A 24,148-nucleotide genomic window follows, 5' to 3' on the forward strand; every position below is an offset into this window, starting at 1 on the left:
CGGGAGACGCTGATTAAAACGAGCCCTACCTTGGTCTGATCTGCGCCGCCGTTCGCCCGCAATTGTAGTTTTAATCTCTGTGTATATCCTGCTGTAACTGGCAAAGGCGGGGCTTCTGCGGGCTAACTGACACTGACGTCAGCGCCGCTCATGAATATTCATCCCTCCCTCTGGTTAGGAGCGGCGAAGAGAGTGAGAACAGGAGGATGAATATTCATGAGCGGCGCTGACGTCAGTGTCCGTTAGCCCGCAGAAGCCCCGCCTTTGCCAGTTACAGCAGGATATACACAGAGATTAAAACTACAATTGTGGGCGAACGGCGGCGCAGATCAGACCAAGGTAGGGCTCGTTTTAATCAGCGTCTCCCGCACTATTCACCAGTACATGTGGATAATGCAGGAGAAAATATGTGCCAGTTTTCCTTTAACCCCTTAAGGACGCAGGACGTAAATGTACGTCCTGGTGCGGTGGTACTTAACGCACCAGGACGTACATTTACGTCCTAAGCATAACCGCGGGCATCGGAGCGATGCCCGTATCATGCGCGGCTGATCCCGGCTGCTGATCGCAGCCAGGGACCTGCCGGCAATGGCCGACGCCCGCGATCTCGCGGGCGTCCGCCATTATCCCCTCAGGTGCCGGGATCAATACAGATCCCGGCATCTGCGGCAGTGCGCGATTTGAAAGAATGATCGGATCGCCCGATCATTCAGAACGCCGCACGGAGGTCCCCTCACCTTCCTCCTTCCAGCGTCTCCTGCTCTGGTCTGAGATCGAGCAGACCAGAGCAGAAGATCGCCGATAACACTGATCTTTTCTATGTCCTATACATAGAACAGATCAGTATTAGCAATCATGGTATTGCTATGAATAGTCCCCTATGGGGACTATTCAAGTGTAAAAAAAAAAAAAAAAAAATTAAAAGTAAAAAAAAAAGTGAAAAATCCCCTCCCCCAATAAAAAAGTAAAACATCATTTTTTTTCCTATTTTACCCCCAAAAAGCGTAAAAAATTCATTTTATAGACATATTTGGTATCGCCGCGTGCGTAAATATTAAAATAAAATGTGAACTATTAAAATAAAATGTTAATGATCCCGTACGGTGAACGGCGTGAACAAAAAAAAAAAGTCCAAAATTGCTACTTTTTTAATACATTTTATTTAAAAAAAATTATAAAAAATGTATTAAACATTTTTTATATGCAAATGTGGTATTAAAAAAAAAGTACAGATCATGGCGCAAAAAATGAGCCCCCATACCGCCGCTTATACGGAAAAATAAAAAAGTTAGAGGTCATCAAAATAAAGGGATTATAAACGTACTAATTTGGTTAAAAAGTTTGTGATTTTTTTTAAGCGCAACAAGAATAGAAAAGTATGGACTTCCAGTTCCGGCGCGCTGATGGAGGAGACGCACTAGCGTCACCCAGTAACGGCTGCATTCACCGCTCACAGAACCGGTCATCAGGGTAGGATCTCTGCCGGGATCTTCCCCATTACCTCTCTGATGGAGAGATTTGTCACTCGCGGCGCCAGTGCACCCTCTCAGCCTCCCTCCTCAACTCCGGAGTGGGACGAAGCGGTCCTCAAAATGGCGGCGGCCGAGATGAGCCAGGATATGGCGCAGATGACCTCCTCCACCACAGCTACCCAGGAAGGGCAAGTAAGTGGGGTAATGGACTCTGTCATCCCCTCATTAGGGATGACGGGCAAACAATATGCCATGGAAATGGCTAAAGTACTCTCCCCACAAATAACCGCCACAATTGAAGCCTCTATATCAGCAGCAGTGGCACAGCTTAAAATGGAGGTATCCTCCCACACTGCTCGGATTACGGAGCTAGAGCACAGGCATGTGCAGCTTGACAATGAGATGGACACTCTCTCAAGGGAAATGAGTCTTATGTCTAAAGCGCAACAGGCATTGCAAGATAAGGTTGATGACCTAGAAAATAGGTCCAGAAGGAATAACTTAAGGGTGGTGGGTTTACCGGAGAATATCCCACACAATCAGCTTACTGCTTTTTATTCGATGGAACTGCCCAAAGCACTTGGCCTAGAAGGGGGATATTTGGTAGAGAGAGCGCACAGAGTGGGACCCCCTGCGCAAGCTGAGGCTAATAAACAAAATCGTACTGCCAAGACACGCCAGGTCATAGCTCGTTATCTGAATTATGCTGACAAAGAACTTGTGCTACGCACTTTCAAAAAACGTAACACTCCACTGCTCTATCAGGGGCACAAGTTACTCCTATTTGCTGACTACTCTGCGGAAGTTGCACAAAAACGGAAAGCTTTTGCCCATATTTGTACTTCGTTGTTCAGACAGCAGATACGCTTCACTCTGCAATATCCGGCAGTACTGAGGGTGTTTGGTAAAGACGGTACATCTGCAACTTATTCATCTCCGGATGAGGCAGCCTCCTTAATGGAGACGCAGGAGGCTATGGAGATTACAGCACGATCTGCACAGAAACGTAGAAGAGACGACAGGGTTCAACCGGGTTCTATTACCCCAGGATGAGCATTCTATGATACTCCAAGTGGTGCTCTACAGATGTACTTGGGGGCTAGCACGTACTCTTGGTTTATGCTGTTGGTTACATACATAGCAAGGATGAAGGTGACTTCCAAGGGAGATGGTGGACATATTTTCAGGGACTATTACACTATTTTTCCTGGTCTCTTTCATTTATTAAGTTTGTTATTCTGCACTAAAATGTCAAAGAGGGGACGTATGTGGTGCGTGTCGTTCTGGAGGGGGGGAGAGGGGAGGGGGGTTGAGGGGATTTAATGTAACGGGCAAAAGGGGGGCGGGAGGAGATTGATGATTTTAGAGGTAACTTTTTGGAGAGGTGGTTCAGTGTCCCACCATGTTACCATCAGCGAAAAAAGTGAAGTCTGGAATATGATAGGCACTGTGCAGAGGGTTTTATGTTATGTCACCAAGTTGATCTTGTTTATTGTTTTTTTATTATTTTTATTTTCTATGTCTACATACAACAATGATACTGTGTGCACTGTACTTTTCTGGAAGCGGGGAGGAGTGGAAGATTGTGGTCTGCAGACGTCGTTTGTCCTCAGGTATATCAGACTCCATGTTACCTTATTTTTTAGTATAATACAATGAAGGTCACCTCCTGGAATGTGAAGGGACTTAGGTCCCCGGCCAAAAGGCGTATGGTTTTACGTCACCTAAACAAACTTAAAACGAATATTGCTTTATTGCAGGAGACACACCTGGGGGAGGAGGATTTTTTTAGACTCAGACAGATGTGGGTGGGAGCGGTATATGGTTCACCAGCGGTGAATGGGAAGGCAGGGGCTGTAGTTCTCATCAGAAAGTCTTTCGCACACACTGTGATTTCCCAACAATCTGATAAAAATGGTAGGATGTGTCATATTGTACTGGACTCTGCTCTGGGACGGTTAAGCTTGTACAATATTTACGCCCCTAATGATAATCGCACTCCATTCTTTCGCACCCTGCAAGACACTTTTGGAGATGACCGTGAACGAAATATATTGGTGGGCGGGGATTTCAATACAGTGCATTCTTGCAGGGAGGATAGAAAGAGAACAGCTGAGGGGGAGGGACACAGAAGGGGTGAGGAAAACTGGCTGACGGACTTACTTGAATGCACGAACTTCACGGACGTATGGAGGCACATGCACCCTGATGGTAGGGAATTTAGTTTTTATTCGGCAATGTGGAAAGCATGGTCTCGCATTGATTATTTTCTATTTTCTCAGGCCTTGTTACCTAGGATAGAGAAAGCGGAATTGGCAGACATAGTAATTTCTAACCATGCACCATTGCTGATGGAGCTGACTTCGATTATACCTAAAGGAACCGATATCCTGTGGCGCTTCCCCTCGGCATTGGCCAAGGAGACCGATTTTCAGGCTCATCTCAATAGCTGGTGGATGGAATATCGGTCTACGAATGCGGAGCATGCTGCCAACCCAAGGCTGTTCTGGGATGCCGCGAAGGCTGTGCTGAGGGGGAGAGTCATGGCTTATGTAACCCACCGTAAAAGAAGCGCGACTTTAGTATTTCAGAAGGCGACTAATAACTTACGCAGTGCATACACTAATTTTCTGGCTGATCCGACTAATGGTAATAGGGAGGATTGGGTAAGGGCGAAGACTGACTTCGAACACTCTCAGGAACAGTTGGACACACTGTTTCGCGATCAACGGAATGCGACTTTATACAAATTTGGGAACAAGGCGGGGAAACTGATGGCTAACTTAGCGAAGGGATGGAGACCAGTGACGGACATCAGGGCATTGAAGGACAATGACGGTATGACTCAAACTCACCCGAAAGGTATCAACCAAATCTTGGGGGACTTTTACCAGCGTTTGTATAGGGGGGATGACCTTAATAGAGAGGAGGGACTTAAGTATTTAAGCTCACTAGACTTACCTCGAATGTCGGATGCGGCTTTAGAGTTGCTTAATGCTCCAATCACATTGGAAGACGTTAGTTCGGCTATACGGGGGTTGACAAGGGGGAAGGCACCGGGACCTGATTGTTTTGGCCCTGACTTTTACAAATCACTGGAGAAGGAGATTTCGCCTTCTTTAGTCCAGGTGTTCAATTCCATTCTGGCGGATGGGGGGATGCTGGCTTCGGGGGATATCGCCTACATTAAAGTAATACCGAAACCTGATAAACCTCTGGAGTATGCCTCCTCTTATCGTCCGATCTCCCTCATTAATCAGGACTGTAAACTCTTATCAAAGATACTGGCGGACCGGCACTGTTGGCAATCGATGCTGAGAAAGCTTTCGATAACATAAGCTGGGAGTGGTTGGGGGATGTTCTGGACGGATTTGGAATCAGGGGAACCTTCCATAGGTACATTGACACCATATATAGAGCTCCCCTGGCGCGGGTGTACACGCCAGGTTTCTTGTTACAGCCTATCACATTGCAGAAAGGGACGCGTCAGGGGTGTCCTTTGTCTCCTCTCCTTTTTGACATGGCTTTGGAACCTCTGGCGCGTGCTCTTATACAATCAAGGGGATTCAGGGGAATAAAGGTGGGCTCACATGAATTAAAACTAACTTGCTTTGCGGATGATATGTTAGTATATCTAGATGATCCAGTATCGCATGTAGGAGTAGTCATGCAGGAATTGAGCCATTTTGGTTCATTCTTGGGTTTTAGGGTTAATTCGTCTAAGTGTCAACTGCTCTTTCTGGGATCGCAGGCGACTCCCTGCGTTTCTCAACTTGGTGTGACAGTGGCGAAGTCGCAGATAACATATCTAGGGATCAAAATAGGGAAGACTACTGCTGACCTGTATAAATTAAACTATCTCCCAATATTTACTAAAATTAAAAATGACCTAGTCAGATGGCATACACTACCCCTGTCGTTGGTGGGAAGGGCACACTTAGTGAAGATGATGTGCTTCGGAAAATTGTTGTACCCCTTGCAGACGATTCCCCTTCTGCTCAAGCATACGGATGTCCGTCTTCTTCAGTCATGGATTGTGGGGTTTTTGTGGAAGGGGAAGCGCCCTAGAATAGCATATAAAAAGCTACAATTGGGTAAACATTTGGGGGGTTTGAACATGCCCTGTGTTAGAACATATAATCTTGCGGCTCTCCTTCGACATGTGAGGGATTGGGCACTGGACTGCTCCTACTTCTCTAACTTGTCGCTGGACAAGCAGCTGGCTGCTCCGTGGGATCTCACTGCTTTGCTACATGCGAAATACTCTGAATTACCCATAGAAATAAAACGAAGTGCTCTCTTGCGGGATACCATTGCTGCGTGGAAGGCGGTCCGGAAGCTATATCATCTGCCCTTCAGTATTTCACCCATAATGTCCTTATGGCACTCCCCCTTCTTTTCATTGGGTTCTGAAAATAAACTATATGACGGACGGAGGGAGGGAGGAATACGCACAGTAGGAGACTTGCTGACTTCTCCGGGGGGGAACGTTATATACCTGGAATGACTTGAGAGACAAATACAACTTCCCAGCATCACAGGCCCTCCAGTTCTATCAGATAAAATCGTTTTGTAGGTCTAGGGCCCAACAGTTTGACAATTTACCAGAAGAAACACACTTTACTGAACTATTGGGCCAGGCCACGTCCTGCCGTGCTTTGTCTCACCTGTATAGAACTATTCGGGACAGGGACTCATTCACATATGCGTCTAAATTGTTTGATCATTGGACCCCGGTTTTAGGGCAGGATGAGGTAACTGAGAAGCTGAGGCAGGGCCTGAGACATGTGCGGGGGGCAGCGGTGAGCGAAGATTGGAGGGAGATGCATTTTAAAATTCTACATAAAACAACGTACGCTTTTAACTTTTCACACTGGGAGGTGCCGCCTCATTATTTGACAGCTTGTCCAAAGTGTCAATTGAATAAGGCTGACCTGATGCACTGTCTCTGGCTTTGTGGACAGGTAAAAGATTACTGGAAATCTGTTCAAGAACTGATCTTTAAGGTGTGGGAAAGAGAAATAAACTTAGAACCTATACATTACATATTTCATTATATTCCTATGGTCACTGCGTCAGGTGAAGGGTCTACTTTAGCGGCCAAAGATATTCATTTGCTGCTGCTAGTTGGAGTCAAATGCTTATTAAGACACTGGTTGGCAGCAACGATTCCAGGGATACAGGAGGTGACGTCCACATTTTTGCACCTGATGGACATGGAGTCTAGGGAGACGCTCAGGGACCCAGATAGAGGCACTAAGACATTTTTCAAAAAGTGGAGAGTGGTTATATCGAAATTAATGTCTGAAGAGGACAGACGGCGTCTGATGAATAAGTATAAAATGACAGAGTGGTATGCATTGGAAGCTCTTAAGGGCACCTTAGGTGCTCTAGCAGTTGATTAATCCAATGGAATACTCAGGGTCGATGCCTACACTTCTAATTGGACAAAGGAAAATGTATATATTTTCTGAGGTCAGAGATCAGTATGAGCAAGTATGTAGATTATTGATGTTAATTGTTGGTTTTATTTACTTGTTTAACTGTTATATATAAAACAGGAATGGCTCGCATGGGTAAACTAACAGACTTGCCTGCAATAGATGAAGTTACCCGAATTTTCGGTATCGAAGAGGTTATAGACCTAATGTAATGAAAGGCGAGACAAGGGGAGTGGGATTATGTGTGTTATTATATTGCCTTTGGCTGTATATTTCCTTGTTTACATTCCTTGGAAAATAATAAAAATTGTTAATTTAAAAAAAAAAAAGAATAGAAAAGTATGTAATAATGGGTATCATTTTAATCGTATTGACCCTCAGAATAAAGAACACACGTCATTTTTACCATAAATTGTACGGCGTGAAAAACACTATTTTTGTGGGGAAATTAAAAAGAAAAACGCAATTTTGCTAATTTTGGAAGGTTGCGTTTTTCTTTTTAATTACCCCACAAAAATAGTGTTTTTTGGTTGCGCCATACATTTTATGATATAATGAGTTATGTCATTACAAAGGACAACTGGTCGCGCAAAAAACAAGCCCTCATACTAGTCTGTGGATGAAAATATAAAAGAGTTATGATTTTTAGAAGGTGAGGAGGAAAAAATGAAAACGTAAAAATTAAATTGTCTGAGTCCTTAAGGCCAAAATGGGCTGAGTCCTTAAGGGGTTAAACAACAGGCACATGACTAGTATTTCTTAAAGGGGTACTAACTAACTGTTCCAAACGCTGGAGCCGGCAACTCAAAACGTCATAGTCCCGCCCCCTCCTGACATCACACCCCGCCCCGACATGCGGCTATTACCCCTTTAGATTGCCGCTGTCAAAGTTGACATCGGCATCTAAAGGGACATTTAAACCATCCCTGGTGGTCCAGTGGGGTGGATCGCCCCCCCGCAGCGTGATTGTGGGGGGGGGCAATCCACTGCTGAGGTGGCCAGAGGGCTTACCTCTCCTGTCAGGACCAGGCTTTATCAATCGAGCGCAGAGCACACAGATCTATGTGGTTGTATGAAACCCCATTGATCTGTATGAGGAATCTAATGATTCCTCCTAAAAGTCCCCTAAGGGGACTAAAAAAAAAAAAAAGTGTAAAAAAAAAAGTTGAATAAAAAGTTTAAAAAAAAAAAAAAACACCCATTAACCCCCTTCCTTATTAAAAGTTTAAGAGGATATGGTGTCTTTTTTTTACCAAAAAGTCCACTGTAAACTGTAAATTTTGTGGTGAAATGATTGATGTCATTATAAAGTACAATTGGTGGCGCTAAAAAAAAAAAAAAAAAGCCCTCATATGGGTCTGTAGGTGCAATATTGAAAGAGTTGAGATTTTTAGAAGGTGTGAGGAAAAACGGAAAAACCCTGCATCCTTAAGGGGTTAGGGAAGGGGTCCTCAAACTTTTTAAACGGGGGGGCCAGTTCACGGTCCCTCAGACCATTGGAGGGCCAGCTATAGATATAAAAAAAATTAAAATAAAACTATATAAACAAATTCCTATGCACAATGATATATCTTATTAGTGAACTACCCCTTTAAGTACGCAGCAAAGTTCCCCCCACATTAGTTAGGCAGCATAGATCCCCCACATTAGGTTGGCAGTATAGATCCCCCCACATTAGGTTGTAGTTCCCCCACATTAGTTTAGCAGTATAGTTCCCCCACATCACGTTGGCAGTATAGTTCCCCCACATCACGTTGGCAGTACAGTTCCCCCAAATCACGTTGGCAGTATAGTTCCCCCACAGACATACAGCCTCCAGCCATACAGTGTATGGCTGGAGGCTGTATGCCTGTGTACTGCCCCACTTCAGTGCTCCAACCACCACTCCTCCGGTCCGGCCATAGCAGTAGGTCCCGGGACCAGAGGAGCGGTGGTCGGAGCACCAAAGCTGACGTGCCGCTGGTAACACTTACCAAGCTGGCCAGCGCACATTCTTCTCTCTGCTCCTCTGCGCTCCGTTGCTGTGGGCACACGCACGGGACGTCAGTGACGTCCCTGTGTGCGCTACGTCCCGGCGGTCCTTACGTTTTTAAAGTAAACGTGGGGCCGCCGAGAGCGCATCCCTGTGTCCCGAAAACATCTTTCGGGACACAGGGATGTCCTTAGGCAGCGGCGGGCCGGATAAATGTCCTCGGCAGGCTGCATGTGGCCCGCGGGCCGTAGTTTGAGGACCCCTGGGTTAGGGTATGGTTACACATGCCGTATTTTGCTGCTACAATTTTCCTACTCATTGAAGTTAATGGGTAGCAAAATCAGCTGCATATTTTGCTACCCACTGACTTCTATGGGTAGGAAAATATGCAGCAAATACACAGTAAAATATGTTATGCATGATCCTACCCTAAAGAGGTAACAAGAAGCTTTGATGATGGTCTTTCCTTAGGATAGCCTGTCAATATATGCAATATGGGGTCCAACCTGTGTGATCTCTACCGATCATAAAGTAGGCCATACACATTAGATCACTGCTTCAGTGCTATCACTGAAAACAAAAAAACTAAAATATAACTTTTATCTCATCTGCTTCACAAGCAGATGCCACCACAAATCTGACAAAACCAGGATAAATTGCTAAAATACAAACACATAAGCAAATGTAAACAGAACACCAACCAAGGTCGTGAGCAGAATAATAGGGGGAAGGTGATATCAATGACAAACACCCTAGACCTAGAGGCAACACCGTACTGGAACCTCAGGGGTGTGGAAATTAAATTTTAAAAAAACTATGTGTCAAAGGGACTAAAAACAGAGCAAAATCTACTTGTTCCTCATGACAATCCACTTGCCCTGGTCCACAAAATAATTTTAAAAGGAGATATCTAGTGCTGAAAAACGTATCCCCTATCGTAAGGATAGGGGATACGTTTCAGATTGCAGGGGGTCCGACCGCTGGGGCCCTCCGCAATCTCTTGTATGGGCCCCGACAGCCCACGGGAAGGGCCCTGGCTCCCTGGCCAGATAGCGGGTGTTGACCACCGCACTAAGCGGTGGCTAACACGTCCCCTCAATACAACTATATGGCAGAGCCGAAGCGCTGCCTTCGGCAACCTCCGGCTTTGCCATAGCGGTGTATTGAGGGGGCGTGTCAGCCGCCGCTTCGTGCGGTGGTCCACACCCGCTATCTGGCCAGGGAGCCAGGGCCCTGTACAGGAGATCGCGGGGGCCCCAGCAGTCGGACCCCCCGTGATCTGAAACGTATCCCCTATCCTTCCAGACTATTTTAGTTACTTTTGTATTTCTCCTCTAGTTATAGTACTTTGTAATAACACTTTATTTTTCTATAACATAAGCTCCGAAACAAAAAAAAAAATTATTTGTGATGTGAAATTGCAAAAATATATAATATATATATATATTTATTTTTTTAAATGCCATTCATCTTGGCATTTTTATACCAAATTTTTTCGTTTCCGTAATATTTTCCTAATTAAAAAAAACTTTTAAAAAATGTTACTTAAATTGCCATTTTCTGACCCCTATAACATATTTTTTTTCTCCGCATACTGGGCTGTATGAGGGCTAATTTTTTGCGCCATATACTTTTGTTTTTCTTGCTACAATTTTGGTATTGATCTGACTTTTTGATCGCTTTTTGCTTTTTTTTTCTGGATATGACATTATTAAAAGTGCAATTCTGTCGTTTGGTATTTTTTTATGTTAACGCCGTTGACCGTACGGGATATATAATGTTATATTTTAATAGTTCGGACAATTACGCACACCCCAATACCAAATATATTTATTTTCTTTTTTTTATGTTTTTGTATGGAAAATGGAAAAAGGAGGAGTGATGTGAATTTTAAATATAAAGGGGTTAATGTGTGTTTTTTGAATATTATTATTATTATTTTTTTTTTTTTACATTATTAGCCCCTTAGAGGACTTTAAGGAGGAATCATTCTATTCTAGGGCTGGCTGTATGACCAAATATGTGTATCACGGTATTTTTGTAACTTATGGCGGTTCCACGGTATAACAGTATTTCCCCCCCCCCCCACAAAAAAAATTTATTAGCCCAGCGCTGCACTGTCCCCATTGGGGTACTACTTACATCACCTGCCCTCCTCGTCCTCCTGTTTGTTGTGGCCGCCGGCGCTGGCACACTATAGCTGTATCCCTATGCCCGGGCTGCAAAAGGAAAACAAAAATAAACTTTAACGCATGTTCCTACGTTGGCCTTACGTTCTTCCTGGGGATGTGAAAGTCGGACAGCCGTTAGCCTATCACCGGACGCGGCGATGTTCCGCCTCGGCCGGTGATAGGCTGAGCCCACTGTCATGTAAAAAGCCGGCTTCTTACATGACAGCACACTCAACCTATCACCGGCCGAGGCAGAACATCACTGCGGCAGATGTTCTGATGTTCTGATAGGCTGACAGCTGTCTGACGTTACATTCCCTAGGAAGCGGGTCCGGACCAATGGGGAAGGTGAGTTAAAGTTTATTTTGTTTACCTTTTGCAGCACAGGCATAGGGATACAGCTATAGTGTGTCAGCACCGGCGGCCGCAACGAACAGGAGGATGAGGAGGGCAGCGCTTGCGGGTGACGTGATTAGTTTCCCGATGGGGACAGCGCAGCACTGAGCTAATAATTAATTGGGGGGGGGGGGGGGCAGAACAGCACTCGCGGGTCACATATGATTAGTTCCCCGATGTGCGGGACAGTGCATCGCTGGGCTGATAATTCATTCATTCCCGAGGGGGAGGGGCCCAACCGGTATTGCGGTATAAGGAAAAATTCATATCGTGCATGACAAAAATTTCGGTATTCGGTATGAACCGGTATACTGCCCAGCCCTATTAGATTCCTCATACAGTTCAATGCAGTTCTATTGAACTCCATTGATTTGTGTGATCTGTGCTCAGTGGATCGCACCCCAATAGACCACCAGGGATGGTTAAAAGGTCCCTTTGACATGCCCGGCTATTAGCGGTGGCACCAGCTACAGGAATCAGCTGGGGGCCGCCGGAAATGGAGCGGGCTCAAGTCAGGAGCCCATACACCCTGAGCATCACTGGGCTGCCTGTCATTTAGCCCTGCTTTGGGCTAGCAGAACTGAACAAAGAAATTCCTCTGCCCGGTATCCGGAACTGCAAGTCCCGGGCATCGGGTGATGGGAATTCCACATCCCTGCTTCCTATAACACACTCCTCACTGCAAGTGTACCACTGGACAATGGTTACCCGCAAGGGCCCTAAGTTTGGACACTAAGGGGCAATAATTATTGCCAAGGGCTGTTAAAGAAATGCCCATATAGATATAGATAGAGAGAGATTTAAAAAAAAAACTGAAAACTACTCATTTAACAGATGTAGCAAGCTCCAAAAACACCAAAAATGTGCATAAATTATAATCTGCACTTTAAAGTAGTGCTGGGCGATATACCGGTTCATACCGAATACAGTTTTTTTTTATTCTGAACTATAAGAATTTTTCCTATACCGCAATACCAGTCGCCCCCCCTCCCCCCTTCGAATGAATGACTTATCAGCTGCATCCCCCAGTGCTCCTGTGAGCCGCCAGCGCTTTAAATGAATGAGTTGCGTGCCGCGTCGCTGGAAATGATTAGTAAAGGACATCTGTACTGATTAATTTTACATATTCCTGTGCCCGGGCTGCAAAAACAAACAAAATAAACTTTGACTCACTCATACGTTCCCCCGGCATCAGCCTCGCTGTCCTCCACTGCGATCTTCATGCTGCTTCCGAGGGACGGGAACGTCACAGAGCCGTCAGCGTATCACTGGCCGCAGGGATGTCTCACCTCGGCCGGTGATAGACTGACAGTGCGCCCAGCCTATCATGTCATGAGCTGGCCAGAGCTCCCTACACGACAGTACGCTCAGCCTATCATCGCTGTGGCCGGTGATACGCTGACGGCTCTGTGACGTTTACCGTCCCCAGGAAGCAGCATGAAGATCGCAGCGGAGAACAGTGAAGCCAATATCGGAGCAACGGGGGAACATAGGAAGGTGAGTCAAAGTTTATTTTGTTTAATTTTGCAGCCCGGGCACAGGACTATGCAAAATGAATCAGTACAGATGTCCTTTATTAATCATTTCCAGCGCCGTGGCATGCAACAATTCATTTAATGCGCCGGCGGCTCACAGGAGGACGGGGTGGGGGGGGGGCCCCCCCAACAGCGCCCGCGGGTCACATAATTAGTTCCCTGATGTGGGGGACAGCGCAGCGCTGCAGCTGATAATTCATTGGGGGGGGGGGTTAGAGAAGCAGAGCAGCGCCCGCGGGTCACATATGATTAGTTCCCCAGCGTGTGTGTGTGTGTGTGTGGGGGGGGGAGATACCGTTAAATACCGTGAGAGCGCCATAACTTACAAAAATACCATGATATGCATTTTTTGTCATACCGCCCAGCACTACTTTATAGTCCCAAATGTAAATACATCCCAACACATTTCAGCTGTTAGCCTCATCAGGGGTCAATTAGTAAGATGGTACCCAGATGGCAACCAGCCATTAGACAATCCATCTGATAATCCAATATGTATAGGGACAGTAAAAGTGTCCCATTTACGTTAGGAGTCTGCATGCCTATGCAAATAAATCTGCATCCAAGCATCTGTGTTCAAGGTGGAATCAGATGAGATAGCGGCTGCCATATTGAGTGTTCCACTGGCAGCTAAATTATGTGTCTGGGCATCTCAACATGTATCCATCGCAAAGCTTTGTTCTATAGTGTCTGATACAACAGACGAGCGTTCTTGTCTGTAGGGGAGTGAAGAAGAACGGCTGAATGGGTGTTTGGCTGATCGCTATAGAAAGAGTATGGGCACCCTTATGGGACTTACTTGGCTGTTTCTGTATCTTCCTTAAATTTTCATTGAGAGTGCCAAGGTAAAAACTGACAAAAGACAACCAATTCCATTCATTTAATGACTGATACACAGAGAGAAGAGGGGACACTCATCACTGTGACACAGAGGAAGAAATGAGGGGACACTAATGGCTGATCATGAGACATCATACAACTTTTTTACTGGCTCTTAAGATTGATAACAAATTTGTAAAGCTCTCCATTAAAGAGCAACTGTCTCCAAGAATATGCGAGTGAAGCTGCGCACAGTGCACTAGGGCTTCACAGGCATATTCTTGGCATATCTTTGCCAATAAATTTGGCTGTTTTATACTTACTAAAACAGTTTTCTTATTGCTCCGGTAGTCAGGTAACAACTGATTGAGAGTCAGCGCAGGAGAGCTTCACAGGGCCACCACAATCAGGCGAGCCGCACGTGTCAATCAACTGCGCAACCAGGGCTGTGGAGTCGGTAGATAAATGTTCCGACTCCACAGTTTCTTGTACTTCCGACTCCTCTGTATTAATATGCAAATGTATTTTATACATTCCTTGAAGGAAAGAAAGGCAACTTACAGGTCATTTCCACAGGACTACTGGCTGGGAAGCCAACAGTCTACTGTATTGAGCAGTTTGTGTGCTGATCTGCTGCTGGAGATAGGGCAGTGGGAGGATCCAGGAAGGGGCATTTATTATAAAACATGATTTCCCTAGTAGAATCCCATAGTCATGTTTAAAGTTTAAGCTAACAATCAGAGTTTACAAGTTTTTATAGCCTTAGCTGAATGACAGCAGTTTTTCCAATGGTTTACAGCTTCAGTCTTGAACTATTGACCCTCCATTCCTTTCACTTATAAACGTGTCTCTAGTCCTGCAAAAAACATTTACTTAAAGGGGTACTCCGGCACTAAGACTTCTTATCCCGAAGGATAGGGGATAAGATGCCTGATTGCGGGGAGTCACGCCCCCTCAATAGGCTTGCATTGAGGGGGCGGAGCGTGACGTCACACGGGGCGGAGCCATGACATCCCTATGCTCCGTCCCCGTGATCGCTAGTAATCAGACCCAGAGCGAGCACGCTCCGGGGGGCTGATTCTAACGGGGTGCGGCGTGGAAGATCACGGGGGTCCCCTGCGGCAGGACCCCGCGATCAGGCATCTTATCCCCTATCCTTTGGATAGGGGATAAGATGTCTTAGCGCCGGAGTACCCCTTTAACCTTCTGAGCGGTAATCCCGAGCATGACTCGGGGTTAATTTTCCCTGCCAGGATTGGTAACCCCGAGTCACGCTCGGGGTAGAATTGCAGAGTTCCCGGCCAGGCTGAACGATATATCGCAAAAGCAATGCGATATAGCGATGCGGCCCCCCGGGATAATTTGCGATTATCTGCTCTTGTCGGCTCCCGTTGCGGGGGCCGGCCAGAGCAGGTAAAGAAAAATACTAAAAAAGTCAGTGTTTCCCTACCAGGGGGCCTCCAGCTGTTGCAAAACTACAACTCTCAGCATGCCCGAACAGCCAAAGGCTGTCCGGGCATGCTGGGAGTAGTAGTTTCACAACAGCTGGAGGTACCCTGTCAGAAAAACACTGAGCTAAATGTAAAAGGAAAAAGTAGTAAAATAAAAAAACCTTTTGCTCACCTAGTCCCGGTCCCTGAAGATGTCGTTCCCCTCTGTGCGCTCTGGTCCCTGCTCTATTCATCTTCTAGGACCTTTCACTTTTCAGCCAATCACAGGCTGCAGTGGTGTAAAGCCTGTGATTGGCTGAAGGTGAAAGGGCTTGTTCTGCAGCAAATACACTAGGTTTGAAATCTGCCCGGCAAACCTAGTGTATACTGCTGCAGGACAAGAAAAGGTGACAAGGGGGGGGGGAGGAATGTGACAAAGGGGGGGGGATGTGTCAGGGGGGGGGAATGTGACAGGGGGGAATGTGACGGGGGGGGAATGTGACAAGGGGGGGGGAATGTGACAAGGGGGGGGGGAATGTGACAAGGGGGGGGGGAATGTGACAAGGGGGGGGGGAATGTGACAAGGGGGGGGGGAATGTGACAAGGGGGGGGGGAATGTGACAAGGGGGGGGGGAATGTGACAAGGGGGGGGAAATGTGACAAGGGGGGGGAAATGTGACAAGGGGGGGGAAATGTGACAAGGGGGGGGGAAATGTGACAAGGGGGGGGGAATGTGACAAGGGGGGGGAATGTGACAAGGGGGGGGGAATGTGACAAGGGGGGGGGAATGTGACAAGGGGGGGGGAATGTGACAAGGGGGGGGGAATGTGACAAGGGGGGGGGAATGTGACAAGGGGGGGGGAATGTGACAAGGGGGGGGGAATGTGACAAGGGGGGGGGAATGTGACAAGGGGGGGGGAATGTGACAAGGGGGGGGGAATGTGACAAGGGGGGGGATGTGACAAGGGGGGGGATGTGACAAGGGGGGGGGAATGTGACAAGGGGGGGGGAATGTGACAAGGGGGGGGGAATGTGACAAGGGGGGGGGAATGTGACAAGGGGGGGGGGAATGTGACAAGGGGGGGGGGAATGTGACAAGGGGGGGGGAATGTGACAAGGGGGGGGGAATGTGACAAGGGGGGGGGAATGTGACAAGGGGGGGGAATGTGACAAGGGGGGGGAATGTGACAAGGGGGGGGAATGTGACAAGGGGGGGGAATGTGACAAGGGGGGGGAATGTGACAAGGGGGGGGAATGTGACAAGGGGGGGGAATGTGACAAGGGGGGGGAATGTGACAAGGGGGGGAATGTGACAAGGGGGGGAATGTGACATGAAGGGGGGGGGGGAATGTGACATGAAGGGGGGGGGGGAATGTGACATGAAGGGGGGGGGGAATGTGACATGAAGGGGGGGGGGGAATGTGACATGAAGGGGGGGGGGGGAATGTGACATGAAGGGGGGGGAATGTGACATGAAGGGGGGGGAATGTGACATGAAGGGGGGGGGAATGTGACATGAAGGGGGGGAATGTGACATGAAGGGGGGGAATGTGACATGAAGGGGGGGGAATGTGACATGAAGGGGGGGGAATGTGACATGAAGGGGGGGGAATGTGACATGAAGGGGGGGGAATGTGACATGAAGGGGGGGGAATGTGACATGAAGGGGGGGGAATGTGACATGAAGGGGGGGGGAATGTGACATGAAGGGGGGGATGTGACAGGGGGAGGGGAATGTAACATGAAGGGGGGGAATGTGACAAGGGGGGGAAGAATGTGACAAGGAGGGGGGAATGTGACGGGGGATGTGACAAGGGAGAGGGGGAATGTGACGGGGGGATGTGACAAGGGAGAGGGGGAATGTGACAAGGGAGGGGGAATGTGACGGGGGAGATGTGAAATGGGCGGGGGGGGGGGGGAGATGTGAAATTCAGTGCAAAAAATTGTACCGCTTTTGGTACAAATTTCCAGAAAGAATCATACCGCCAGGGAGGTTAACCCCTTATCAGTGAGAGGCTGGGTTACTCAGGGGTTCCCTGTAACAGCAGGACACAACACTATGGAAAGTATAAGTATTGCCGCTCCTAATTGTGCGTTGCGTGCCATATAGTGAAGCACATGAAAAGCTTCTTCACGGTCACTTAACGTGTTTGTTTTGCAGTTACGTGAGGCACTGCATGCATTGGTCTTTATTCTTACAGTAGAGAAGTCATTAATTATAACTTTTTGTGAATTGGGACATTTAAACTTGCTTTTTTTTTTTCAATTCCAATCTAAATTTAGTAGGAGTCGGTGCATTGTTTGCCGACTCCAGGTACTGAAAATTTCGTCCGACTCCACAGCACTGTGCGCAACGTAAGCACAGAGAGGCGATGCGGTCTGGAGCAGAGCGGACTCCAGGCTCCGCCTCGCCAACTATTGTCTGACTGCCGGAGCAATTATATAACTGTGTTTTACAAAGAATAAAACAGCCAAATTTATTGGCAAAGGTATGCCAAGAATATGCTAGAAAAGCCCTAGTGCAGTGGTCTTCAACCTGCGGACCTCCAGATGTTGCAAAGTTGTAGTTTTGCAACATCTGGAGGTCCACAGGTTGAAGACCACTGCCCTAGTGTACTGTGTGTGCAGCTTCACAAGCATATTCTTGGTGACAGTTGTGCCTAAAAGTGTTTCTGTGTCCGTTTCCCTCCTAGTTTTGGCTACACAGACCAAAATGCTATCTGCAAACCTGACAATACAGCTGTAACATAGCACTTTTCCTCTGCACAGGTTTTAATAAGGTAACAGCGTGGGAAACCATTAAAGGGTTACTTAGGTGGAAAACATTTTTTGCATATGAAGTGGCTCCAGAAAGTTCAACAGATTTGTAAATTACTTCTATAAAAAAATATCTTAATCCTTCCAGTACATATCAGCTGCTGTATGCTCCACAGGAAGTTGAGTTGTTCTTTCCAGTCTGACCACAGTGCTCTCTGCTGCCACCTCTGTCTGTGTCAGGAACTGTCCAGAGTAGGAGCAAAACCCCATAGCAAACCTCTCCTGCTCCGGACAGTTCCTAAGACAGACAGAGGTGGCAGCAGAGAGCACTGTGAAAAGAATTACAGAACTTTCTCAGTAGCATATAGAAAAGTACTGGAAGGATTAAGATTTTTTAATAGAAGTAATTTATAAATCTGTTTAACTTTCTGGAGCCAGTTGATTTGAAAATAGTTGTTTTCTATTCGAGTATCCCTTTAAAATGTATGAGGGGCAGTGCAGTACCCCACAGTTTATTTGGACATCCTGTTCTTGGCAGGATACTGATAAATACAAGTGACATAAGCCATCAACCAGTGTTTCCCAACCAGTCAGCCTCCAGCTGTTACAAAACTACAACTCCCAGCAGGAATTGTAGTTTTGCAACAGCTGGAGGGACAGTGGTTGAGAAACACTGCCATAAAGAGCGTGACCCCAGCCAAGCATGCCCAATCTGATGTGTGTGTGTGTCTTACTGCAGAATAGGACCTGCTAATAATATATAGAATACAACTGCCCAGAGCCCTGACCGCACCACACATGACTAATAACCGGTCACCTATAAGAATACACGGCCCGGGGAGCCCGGAGTGACCGCTGCTCCTGCCAGGTGACTTGTCCTGCACATCTCCATGTCCCGGAATGTGTGACGTCATCCGCCATCCACGCGCACACAGCCCGGTACCGAGACTCACTACACCCCGAACACTCCGCCAGCCCCGATTTTATAACGTTCCTACATTAACCGGTACTAGACAACCGTAAACACTCACCGATTGCAGGTCCGGGCCTCTCCAGCCGCGGCCCGGGTCCACTTCCTGCAAAGCGGATCTGTAATTGGCTACTGGAAAAGCCCCAGGCAACCGTCCAATCAGCGGCCTCGTTCTATACGTAGTCTGTGATTGGCTGGCGAATAGACAGCTCTGTCACTAGCCGCCATGTTTAGTGTGGGCGGTTGAAGCTGAAGTGATGGCAGGAGATTGGTGACAGATTGATGTGCAGAGGGTTTTGTGCTGAGGAGACATTGTTAGAAAATGACACCTTCCATAGACTATATAATCATGGCTGCAGTCCAATTACAGGAGTGCTTAGATTACTGATCAGTCAGCAACTTGGTGACCCTCCAAGGACACTATAACACAGTCTCACCCAACCAGGGTGTCTCCAGCTGTTGCAAAACTACAACTCCCACCATGCCCTCACAGCTTTCCGGCATGCTCAGAGTTTTTAGTTTGGCAACAGCTGTAGGCACCCTGGTTGGGAAACACTTCTATAACAAGTCATCTTCATCATATATCATTGATTTAAATGGAAATTTTACACAGCCAAAGTCAATAAATGAGATAATATAAGGTACAGATGCCACTAGCCCAGTGGTCTCCAACCTGCGGACCTCCAGATGTTGCAAAACTACAACTCCCAGCATGCCCGGACAGCCAACGGCTGTCCCGCCATGCTGGGAGTTGTAGTTTTGCAACATCTGGAGGTCCACAGGTTGAAGACCACTGCACTAGCCTATGTTCACACACTGGTTTGCCAGTAATTCCGGCTTGAGAAATAAGCCGCATTAGACATCACATACATACCTCCCAACTAAGAGCAAAGAGGTATATACCACGCCCCTAACCACACTCAGCCACGCCCACACATATACGAAATGAGGATTACCTCTTTAGGGTGGGGTCACATGGAGCGCATCCGCATCATATTTCACGCTGCCGATGCGCCAACCTGCTGCGGCTTGGTAGCTATGTGTGTCCACTCGTAGTGGCGGACTTCCCGCTGCACATCTGCTACGAGCAGGCTTTACGAGTGGATACACAGAGCTACCCAGAGCTTCTGACTGCCATCGGTGCATCCACAGCATGAAATTTCCTAATAACAGTAAAGATTATACTGCAATGATACCGGAAAACAACTGCAATGTGTGAACGCAGCCAAAATGACCAATCATTATAATAAAAGATCACTGAGCTCAAAATGGAAATATTGCAGATACCAACAATTATCCATCTCCACAAGAGATACACAATGTCCAGATCTATAAAAAGCTTAGAGATAGATAGTACAAGTGACCTTGGAATAAACAGAGAAGAGGCCGTGCTGATGTAGGGGCCAGAGGAGAGGAACGCAGATCACATTGACACCTTGGTACAGCTCCAAATTATAAGCAGGAATATGGAGAACAAATATTTAATATCTTTATATCTGATTGAGAACACAACTGATACTGTCTCATTTACTAGGAGAAAAACTGTAATAACTGTGACTACTCTATGTGTTTCCAAAGAGTTAATTTTGTTGGTTGGTAATAGAGATGAGCGAACTTACAGTAAATTCGATTCGTCACAAACTTCTCGGCTCGGCAGTTGATGACTTATCCTGCATAAATGAGTTCAGCTTTCAGGTGCTCCCGTGGGCTGGAAAAGGTGGATACAGTCCTAGGAGACTCTTTCCTAGGACTGTATCCACCTTTTCCAGCCCACCGGAGCACCGCAAAGCTGAACTCATTTATGCAGGATAAGTCATCAACTGCCGAGCCGAGAAGTTCATGACGAATCGAATTCACTGTAAATTCGCTCATCTCTAGTTGGTAAGACCAAATTCCTACGAGAAGAAAAACTCCACACAATACATATTTGATGCAAGAATTATTTTTGTGTTTTATATCTTTCAAAATGATAAAGTTATATCCATGCGGCTTATATAACTATTAAAGGGGTATTCCAGGATGTTTTTTTTTTTTTTTTTTTACTATGCTACGTGGGCTGTAAAGTTAGTGTAATTCATAATATAGTGCCTGTGCCTGTGTTTCATGGTGGTCTCACAATTCTTCTGTGATTTTTGCCCCAATGTTTATTTTTAACAACATACAAAATGACTCAGGTCTCAGGTTTTCCCAGGTTGCAGTGAATTGAAACATTGCATCACTAGTCATGTGTGCATAGGGAGCCTGTCCTGCTTCAATGGGTGAAGCGATTGCTGGCTGGGAGAGAGATCATTTTGCAACAGCTGAAGGCACCCTGGTTAGAAAACACTGGTCTTGGACGCAGTGGATGCAGCTCATTTGTGCTGAAATGGGTGGGGTGGCTGATGTGTAGGAGGGAGGAATGTAACTTCACTTTTACAAACATGGAATTATGGGATGTGTAGTTTAAGAGACCGATGCCAACAGGAAATACCCAGTTCACAAAAAGATAGCCTGGCAGGTATGTACTGAAATCACCTTATGGTGGATAACCCCTTTAATTCTATGTGATGTTCACAGAAGAACAGTAGACACAATTCTCTGACACTTGGATGGTGAGCTCAGTCCAAAATATAACCATAGGGGGCCACCGGTGTTTTGGTGCAATATTACAAACCAAACAAGGAAAAGAAAAAAAAAACACCATAAGACGCACACCTTCTAAATAGATAACAGAAAGGGGCAATCTTTATTAATAAACAGATCTATACATAAATATAGAAAAAGGCACACAGACAATTAATATCGCTTAAAGTGTACCTGTCATCAACAAAAACTTTTGATATAATGTAGATAATACCATTATATGTATATTTGTAATATACATTGGTTAAAAAATGTGGATATTTTTTGGTTCGAAAAATGCTGTCCCTGAAGCAAAAAAAAAGTAGACAAAATTCAGCCATTATATATTGGTCATTCTAGTTAAATAGGTGGTACCCTTAGGCCATTTCCAAGTGGTCCTAGCACCGGCAGAACATGCAAATGCACAGAATAGCCTTAAAAACCTGCATATTTAATTATAATAACCCCTTAAGGACACAGCCCATTTTAGCCTTGTGGACACAGACAATTTTTATTTTTGAGTTTTTGTTTTTTCCTCCTCACATTAAGAGACGTAACTCTTTTATTTTTCCATCTAAAGACCCATATCAGTGCTTATTTTCTAGTGAGACCTATTGTACTTTGTAATGACACCTTTAATTTACCATAAAATATATAACGAAAAAAAAAAAGAAAAAATTATTTGTGTGGGGGAAATAGAAAAAACAAAAACTACATTTTAGCAACTTTACCCACCATTATACAGGCATGTCCGCTCTTCTGGTTTTACAGGACACCTGCTCTGTAAAGGCCCATTCACGCCACATATTTTCAGAGTGTTATTCCTCTCCCGAGTTTTGCTGCAGAAATACAGTGCAGCAGCCTCCCATCGTTTCTAATTGGATTCTGTTGCACCGTTCACAAAATGGTAAATCCGGACCACAGACTGTGCAAGGGCACTAGGTAAACTTAATTGAAAAGGTCTACATGTGCCCATCTGTACTGGAATTTAATGCTTGTTGTTGAGAGGCAGAGATGCCTGTGACTAGAACACAGTTTTATCCAGGGCACATGAGGAATATTGTGTAACGTTATGTGCACTTGTAGCAGAAGGAGAAATATAGTCAGCTCTCCCGGCGTACCATTATGTGCACCTATAACATGTCACAGGTGATTGGCTGAGCAGGTATTTCCTGCATGGCATTACACCTCATACAACTTATTATTATGTGAATAAAAAGGATATAGTTTATAGTTCACATACCATATAAAACCTGTACAAGTCACATGGAATTCATCCAGACATGATCCCAATTGGATTCTTAGGAGAACAATGAATTAATTTAGTTACCACACGACAGGAGACAGGGAGTGTAAATGTCGACCCTATATTGGCTTTCATGCAGAGGTGTTGTTTAAATAAAATATGTCATCAGGCAAAATCATTTTTTAGTGTTTTTATTTTTTATTTTTTAGGTCTGTATTTTTCCATTTTTCAATCTAGCCTTTAAGCTTTATAAGAGTCTGATACTTCCTGCAGTAGTAATTCCTTCGTAAGCTTCACATATGTGACAAAGCTCCGTTCAGAGAGCTTTGCTTTCAGAATCTGTTAAAATAGCTGAGTATGAGCAGTGAAAAGATACTGCAAGCAGACAGAATCCAGATGAACCCCATTAAAGTCAATGGGATCCTTTGGGACCCATTGGTGTTAGTTGTTTAACAGACCATTCAGCAATCTTTTTCTTTCCTGAACAGAGCTCTGACACAGATATGAACCTAGCCTTACCATTCTCCTTACTATCATCACAGGTAGATTTACACAATGAAAGATAACACCAATATATAGATAACACAGGATCAACCATTTACAATAGGTTATGGTTATATAGCTCTACTATTCACTGGCCCAGATTCAGCAATCTGCCTGAAACTAAAATTGTTTGATTTGCCCATAATAACTTTGATTTTACCAGAGTTCATTAAAATATGAAAGCTGAACGGCAATTGGTTGTTATGGGCAGAACTAGATTGTTCTGGTTTTGGGCAGATTGACAAATCTTGGCCATTGAGTCAGCTCCAGCCTCCAGACCACAGGTTTCTGTGACCCATGTGTCTACTGTAAAGCAGATCTCTAAATGCTGTTAATAGCCACTCAGGCATGATGGCCGCTCCTGGGATCATCTACTTAACCCCTTAAGGACTCAGGGTTTTTCCGTTTTTGCACTTTCGTTTTTTCCTCCTTACCTTTTAAAAATCATAACCCTTTCAATTTTCCACCTAAAAATCCATATTATGGCTTATTTTTTGCGTCGCCAATTCTACTTTGCAGTGACATTAGTCATTTTACCCAAAAATGCACGGCGAAACAGAAAAAAAAATCATTGTGCGACAAAATCGAAGAAAAAACGCCATTTTGTAACTTTTGGGGGCTTCCGTTTCTACGCAGTGCATATTTCGGTAAAAATTACACCTTATCATTATTCTGTAGGTCCATACGGTTAAAATGATACCCTACTTATATAGGTTTGATTTTGTCGCATTTCTGTAAAAAATCATAACTACATGCAGGAAAATGTATACGTTTAAAAATGTCATATTCTGACCT

General features: G+C 45.6%; 1 protein-coding gene across 1 annotated transcript in view; it reads right to left on the minus strand.

The window, feature by feature from the left end:
• ARMC1 (armadillo repeat containing 1) overlaps positions 1–24,148 on the minus strand; it is a 75,286-nt gene that overhangs the window by 47,101 nt on the left and 4,037 nt on the right. Inside the window, exon 2 of the mRNA XM_056523011.1 lies at positions 19,025–19,174. Within this exon, the coding sequence (XP_056378986.1) occupies positions 19,025–19,174 (150 nt within the window). The remainder of the gene's footprint in view (positions 1–19,024; positions 19,175–24,148) is intronic.

Source organism: Hyla sarda, chromosome 5 (assembly GCF_029499605.1).
Source record: "Hyla sarda isolate aHylSar1 chromosome 5, aHylSar1.hap1, whole genome shotgun sequence".
Classification (NCBI taxonomy): Eukaryota; Metazoa; Chordata; class Amphibia; order Anura; family Hylidae; genus Hyla; species Hyla sarda.